Source organism: Hoplias malabaricus, chromosome 1 (assembly GCF_029633855.1).
Source record: "Hoplias malabaricus isolate fHopMal1 chromosome 1, fHopMal1.hap1, whole genome shotgun sequence".
In the NCBI taxonomy this organism is placed as follows: Eukaryota; Metazoa; Chordata; class Actinopteri; order Characiformes; family Erythrinidae; genus Hoplias; species Hoplias malabaricus.
The window spans coordinates 52,935,804-52,943,445 of record NC_089800.1 but is presented as its reverse complement, the minus strand read 5'-3'; the positions used below and the strand labels follow the sequence as shown (position 1 = coordinate 52,943,445).

The 7,642-nt window shown below is 41.4% G+C and overlaps 1 protein-coding gene across 1 annotated transcript; it reads right to left on the bottom strand.

Moving 5' to 3' along the window:
* Nucleotides 1-340: 340 nt before the first annotated feature.
* Nucleotides 341-1,932, bottom strand: LOC136686398 (uncharacterized). The gene is made up of 3 exons (XM_066660150.1): nt 1,880-1,932; nt 1,322-1,434; nt 341-968 (listed from the first exon to the last, which is right to left on the bottom strand). Exons 1-3 carry the CDS (start codon nt 1,880-1,882, stop codon nt 386-388), a joined length of 699 nt encoding a protein of 232 aa, XP_066516247.1. The 5' UTR covers nt 1,883-1,932; the 3' UTR covers nt 341-385.
* Between the last annotated feature and the right edge of the window lie 5,710 nt (nt 1,933-7,642).

Here is a 7,642-nt window from a genome sequence, read left to right as displayed (position 1 = left end):
GTCCAGAGCCTACCTGGAATCATTGGGCGTAAGGCGGGAATACACCCTGGAGGGGGCGCCAGTCCTTCACAGGGCCATTGTAATTTATTATTATTATTATTATTATTATTATTAATATTTTAAAATATAAGGGGGGCTTATCAGTTCAGCGAGATTAAGATCTCTCCAGTTGAAGTAAAACAGATGGATGTGTGACTGGTGAGAGACTCTGGTGTGTGTGTGCGTGTGTGTTTGTGTGTGTGTGTGTGTGTGTGTGTGTTAATTTAAACAAGGACAGACTCATGAAATGCTTGAATGTTTATTCAACAGGCAGCAAAATTCATTTTAAATGAATGCAGCTGAATGTGCCTTAGCCTCAGTGCTAATTGGGGCATTAGCCAAAATTTTAATGCATACACACGTCATTAACATTACCGTTGTTATTAACACAGCGAGTACACACCGCATTATTACAGCGGTACACAGTCAAGTAGTTATTCATACTCTTAATGTTTGCTTTCCACAATTGACTGTTAACATCAGGAGCCCAAACCTGATGGAAAACAAATGCTTTTGGACCGTGATGTTGACTGAACAAGTTGAAGGCAGGGATGATGCTGTGGGGTTTTCCAGGGGTTGAGCAGCTTTGCACACAGGGAGAGTTGTAGGTGTAGAACACCACACAGCCGTTTGGGTCTTTATCCAGGAGCTGCTTTATGAGCGGGTCGTCTGGGGATGGATCCGGTGGGTTTCGTTTAATCAGCAGGAGGTACTCTGAGTGATAGTTATTTGTTGTTTGATTGATTGGTTTGGGTTTAGCACCGATCAGCTGTTGGCCTTTGTAGACTTTCACAACACTGTTCATGGCAGCTTTCACCGTCTGTGAGACATCATCTGGGAGGAAGTTCTGATCAGGTACTGCATCAGCAGCACACTTCGCAGCCGGGACATTAATGGCCACTGCAAACTGATCAGCACCACTTCCATAACTTAGAACAGACAGAAAGATGAAATAAAAAACTGAGAGTAACATGTTCAGGGGAAATATTAATTACAGCTACAAACAAGACCTGGACAGACCACCTGAGTGGACAGAAGGAGTCTGGTGAATACTGGAGGCAGTACTAAGATCAGTGTAAGATGAACATATTTAGATCATATTGGGCTCAGAGTGCTGGGTGTGAACCTGGCCGAGGCTTGTTAGTGCCAGCTTTGAGGTACGGGGAGGTAGTATTATTGTTGGGGTGGATCTGCAGGTCTTAGCCACTGCAGTAAATAGTCAGGTCTAAAATTCAGATCAGAAAATTTCATTTAGATTTTAAGATAAAAATATGAATCTCACTTTGTCTGGAGGTGGTTGATGATACTTTTGAGAGTTTGGATGTTGATGTCAACACTGACAGCAACAGAGAGCAGAGAGAGGAGGACGAGTCCTGTCAGCACTCCACAACGCACCTGGACACACACCAAAATATTACCACCTCAACTGATTACTGTGTGTTTCTGTGTGTTTTTAACATAAAACTGAAATATCATTGTGGAGCAGGCCGCTTTAAATGGATTATCAGTGTTTAATGTAAATGTTTTTGTGGGGGCTGTTATAATACAAACATAATGGTATTTTAATTGTTTACAGTGCAGATCCGTACACTGCTCCCAGGAAAACCATGTGAAAATCAATGAGCAGCAAACTGACAAAAGCAGTAAAATATGAACAAGAGTTTGTACAAAATGCACAGCTTTGTAAATGGAACATATATATTTTAAGCTTAAACTTAAGGAAATTTAACAAAAGCAGTTGATGTAAAATAAAACCATGTTTGACAGATTGGTGCTCCACTGATAAACTCTGACAATAAACAAATCTAAGCACAAATAGAGTTACAGAGAGAATACTTGCCATGGTGCTGGGCTGTAGCTGGAGAGAAGTGATGCAGGTTTGTGATGAACACACACAGGAGGAGAGGGTGTGTAGCAGGGGGCTGAAATCTGAAGCCCTTTATAAACTGACAGAGTGATGACTTCACAGAAACAATAAGCAGAACTGCTTCGATTTCTTCTTTCCTAAGAATTCAGATGTAACAATGTGCAACATTTCAGTTTTTAGACTGCAGCTATTAAGACAAAGAAACTACACTGAGAAAATCAGGAGCAATGGGAGAATGGAATCTGTTTACACTGAAAGTGCTCATGTTTTGTTTTCCTGTAAAGTCTGTAGCTGCGGGACTTTAACTGCACCTCTGTGGTCAGTGGAGATGATAGAGCTCATAAACACAAGGTAGTTGTGTTTAATAAAGAGGCCGGTGTGTAACTGATGGAGAGGCAGAAGTGCTGTGGGAGGAATTCAAAGAGGGAAATCAAAGAAGAACTGGAGAGACTGGAAATGAATGACAGCAGTCTCAGATATAACAATGAAATGGCGAAAACAGATGTTTGAACAACACCACCCTGCTCTCTCCCTCTCTGTGTGTGTGCGTGTGTGTGTGAGAGAGGGAAAAGGATTTGAATCCACTAGAGACCTGATTATTACAGATGTTCTACCGGACATAGACTATTGATTATTTTGTTCTGAAGGCAGTGATCACTTTTATTAGAATAACAGCTAAAAGTGCTCTGTTACTATGTATTTAATGATAATAATAACATGCAATTATTTGTCATTGTATAAAGTACAACAAAATGTGTCTTCTGCATTTAACCCTTCTGTGGCAGTGAACACACACACACACACTACCGCACTAGGGACAGTGAACACACACACACACACACTCACACACACACACACTACCGCACTAGGGCCAGTGAACACACACACACACACACACACACAACTACCGCACTACGGCCAGTGAACACACACACACACACACACAATACCGCACTAGAGGCAGAGAAAACACACACACACACACACACACACACACACACACATATACTAATGCACTAGGGGCAGTGAACACACACACACACTACCGCACTAGGGACAGAGAAAAAACACACACACACACACACTACCGCACTAGGGGCAGAGCAAACACACACACACACACACACACACACTACCGCACTAGGGGCATTGAACACACACCCAGAGCAGGGGGTAGCCATCCCCGGTGCCAGGGGAGTGTTTGGGGATTCAGTGCCTTGCTCAAGGGCCCCTCAGCTGTGGATGTTCCTGCCGGTCCTGGGGATTGAACTGGTCACCTTCAGGTACCAAGCCGGTCTCTAACCATTAGGCCACAGCTGCCCGTGACATTTACCATTTACTATGATCCGTTATGATGTTTACTTTATTAAATACCTGACTGAAAACAAAAGCCTTTGGACAGATTGCTGTAGATGATGCAGAACAAAACATATGCTGCCATCCAGGTGATGTCTTCTTCAGGGAAGGCCTTGCTTATTTTAGACAGCGCTACACCTCATTCTGCATGTATTATCACAGCATGGCTCTGTAGAGTTAAACTGCACCATGAAAATACAGAACAAGGATACGGCTAAAATCCTGTATCAGTACAGAACGGGGAACACTTCACTTTCAAAACTACAGCGACTGGTCTCCTCTGTTCCCAAAGGTTTACAGAGTGTGATGGAATCATGGCTAACCTGTAAGGGTTGACAGGGGTGCCAACCTTACTCCAGCCGCCAGGGGGCAGCAGCGGGCGGGCAATCAACCGTAACACCCCGCACCTGGTGATGGCTCTATAAAGACCCACTAGAAGCAGCCCGAGTTGCTGGTTCTTTGGTATTTAACGTGAAAGAGTCTGGTCTGTAATTTTGGTAAAGGGCTGAGAGTTTTCACACTCCCCCTCCTCTTTGAAAGAAAAGAATAATTATTCAGAGAGTAGTGAGTGTTTCTACTCTCTACCTCTATCTCTTTGCTTCTCTTCCATCTTTGGGGCTAAGAGGTTCCTCTCTCTTTCCCCATATGTGGTGTTTGCGTGTACTGCGGGATTAAGTAATCTAGTTCCCCTCCTTTTTTTCTATCTTCTCCGATCTCTTCCGCTTCTCATTATCTTCTTTTATTTTGGGGGAATATTAAAGTATAAACCTCCATTGTTGTTTGAGGTAGACAGTCTCCCCTGGCATCCTTTGTTTTCCCGCTCAAAACGAGTGTGGGCTTCTTTGGTTTATTATCGTTCTACTCATTTTATGTTTTCCACCCGTTATCGTCTTTTTTCCCCCTAATAATGTAAGATGATCACAGTGTAGTTGCCGTAGACCAGTGGTAGAATAAACCACTATCAACACGGCATTATAAGTTTGACTCTCACCTCACCGGGGGCTACAACCTGCTTCTGTCCCAACTGTTTTAAAGTATTTTAACTGAAATTTCTCTTTCAACATTTGTCAGTTTTAAAAGACTGATGTAGTAATAAATAAATAACTTTCATGTTGAACCATGAATGACAGCTATTGAGGTAGTGGTGAGAGATGAGATCTTCAGGCTCTTGTTGCGTGTAGCAGCTCATTGTCTGAGTTTGCTGAGGTTCACAGCTGAAAGTTGGCGTGAACTGATGGGTGTGAATTTTCACACTCAGCAGAAATGACCAGCAAAAGTTATGAGTAAATATTTGGCCCTATGACTCCTGTCTGAAAAAGATTCTGATCTAAATTTCCAAGTGAAGTTATTAACTAGTGTTAAGTTGGTACTGTATCATCTGACAATGTGCAGGAAGCTCATGTTATGGCAGTGAATGTGTTTTACCTATATCTTTTAAAACAACACTCAGACTGAACTGTATCAAACTGAAATTAAATTTTCATTATATTGCATCTTAAATTTTATCATTTATTACATATTATATATTTTTTTCTAGCAACTGCATTTGAAATGATATGAGTTTTTCTTACCTAAGGATTCCCCAGGTTACTCATAGTCAGTTCTGTTAGCTGGCTCACCTGGTCTCTACCAGTCTCACCTTTTTACCGATGCTTCCTTTGGGAAATGCCTACACGGTGACAATAGCGCAGACAGCAGCTCATTCACAGAGAGAGATTTCCTCAGACACGGTGTGGGCTTCAGGGACAAATAAAAAAGGTTCAACAAAGGAAAGTATAGTCGTCTCTGTGGAAAAAAATAACTCAACGAGAAAAGATACCACACGAGAAGAACTGTCCCGGCTTTGTATTAGTTACTGTCCTGGCACCTCATGTAAACTCTGCTCCATCCCAAACAATGCCCTGCTCCCTAAATAGTGCACTTTAAAGATTTATAACAGTAATTCTGCTACACCATACATTGTGTACTACAGAGTGTGGAGGAAGATGTGTGAGATTCAGCCCTAGTGGTGTGGCAGTGTAATTGCAGAGCGACGCAGAAATAAACGCTCACAACATCGTAGGCTCTTTGTTGCAGCGAGTCGATGCAGAAGTATAAATCATCCAGCCTCAGTCTCTGCATCTCTAATGATCTGAGGCCTTGTTATTTCAGAGTGATCAGGGTCCTAGTCCGAGTCTGAGAGACGTTCATACACCATTTTTATTTTTATTTAATTATTATTTGGGCTAATCGGGCTAAGTCAGTCCGTCATGGTCTTTGTTTAGCCTAAAAACAGATGCTGTAATTTGGGCTCTGATTGGTTTGTCTGAGTTGAACATGTTTTTTTTCAGGACACTTACCTCATTTCAACCAAATATAGACACGGATCATCTATTTGTAGACGACTGTTCAACCAAATCTCAGTGTTGTTTAAAAAACTGTCCGAGTGGTGTTTCAGCATCTTTTCAACTAATTTTTGGCTGCAAGGGATAATCCTCATTTAGAAAGCCATCAAACTCACAGCACAGTGCGTATGTTAATGTGTGTCTCCGTCTTAAAATGTAATTGTCTAATAATCGTGATTATGTGGCAAACAAAAACAGACTATGTCCAATACGTTTATTGAATGTTGAATCATAAATATAGAGCTGGTTCTGGAGGAGCAGGTGAGAGGTGAGTCAGATTTTCAGCTCTGGTTCTGCCCCTGCTATGTGTATTCGGTACCATCTTGTTTAATTTGCTCCTTGGTTTCCTTTCCCTGTTTTGCTCTGGTCTGTCTCTTGCTCCGGGCGTCACTGTGGAGCAGCAAGTAGTGTCTCTGTCACAGCTCCAGGGACCTGGGGTTAAGGGTTTGAGTCCCGCTCCGGGTGACTGTCTGTGAGGAGTGTGGTGTTTTTTATTGTGGAATTGAATAAAACCAAATGGTGTTTTCATCCTGCCTTCCTTTCTGATCCCATAATGCACTGCTTGTTGAGGGCAAATTTGCTGTGGTTTGCAGCTGAAAGATGATGTGGTAACATTTTCTGCAGAGAACGATGTGTGACTTTTCACACTCTGCTCTTTTCAGACATTAGTGAGTGTGTGGTATTTGCACGTGTTCCTTAAAGTCTATTATATTATTATTTTATTATATAAATAAATAAAAATATATATCATTCATCCTGATCCTGTTTATATCTTTATCATTTACACATCTAATGCATTTAAACTGTAAAACTGTTCTTTAAATTTACTCAAAATAAATGATGATTTTCACTGTTTTATCCCTGTGGGCTGCACTGGGTAAAGACTTGAAGCACCACAAAAGCACAGTGTAGAGCTTTTCCTTCTCTTATGTTGAGCTTAGCCCACCACCAAAATGATTATTAAACAGTGGGGTCCTACTGTGATCGCTCTCCACTGGGCAAACATATTTGAACTTGAGAATATAACCTTAATTTTTAAGATAGATTTATTGTTTTTATACCCCAGATTAAAAATTAAACGACAGGAAAATCAACTAATAATGTTTTTATATAAAATATGACAAATTAACTGATAAAACAAGTCTTCTGCATTGTTGAGACAGAAGAATGAGTGTGAGCAGGAGTTGTAGTGGAAGCAGGGGACCATACTGGTGTAATTCATACAGAATATGGATTGGCCTTTTCTTACTGAAATAAGGTCTTCCCTGAACAAGACGTTGTCTGAAAGGCATCATGTTGTTTTAAACCCTGTATATATCATTTAGCTTTAACTGTGCCTTCACAGATGTGCAAATCACCCATGCCCTGTGCACTTATGCCCCCTCAGACCATCACAGACGCTGGCTTCTGAACTGTGCGCTTGTAAGATGTGGTATGTTCCATGATTGTCATGATTTCCAAAAAAGAAAATTTCCTTTTCCTTTGTCGGAGCAGAGAGAAGGCGGCAGTGTCTCTGGATCCTGTTCATGTACATTTTCATCTGGCATTGCTGAGATTTAACTATCATTTGTGGACAAAGCAATGAACTGTGTTGACAGACAGCTGTTTTGGGACATGTTTCTGTTTTTAATTCAGTGGTGTCTGAGGGCCTGAAGACCACAACCAGCTAACACTTGTCCGTTGCATAAAGAGATTTCTCTGGATTCTCTGAATCTTTTAATGATGTAATGTGCTGTAAACAATGACATCCCCAAGATCATTCATATTTTAAGTTTAGAAACATGATTCTTAAACTGTTTCACTATTTGTCAGTGCGCTTTCTAACAGAATAGTGATCCCCTCTCCATCTTTACTTCTGAAAGGCTCAGTCTCTCTGAGGTGTGTTGTCCCAGTCACATCGGTCAGGTACGTGGACTGGATAGCGAGCAGGTAAGTAATATTAAAGTCCCTAATGTTCCACCTGACCATCTCCCTGCTGTTAGTATGATGAGAAGCA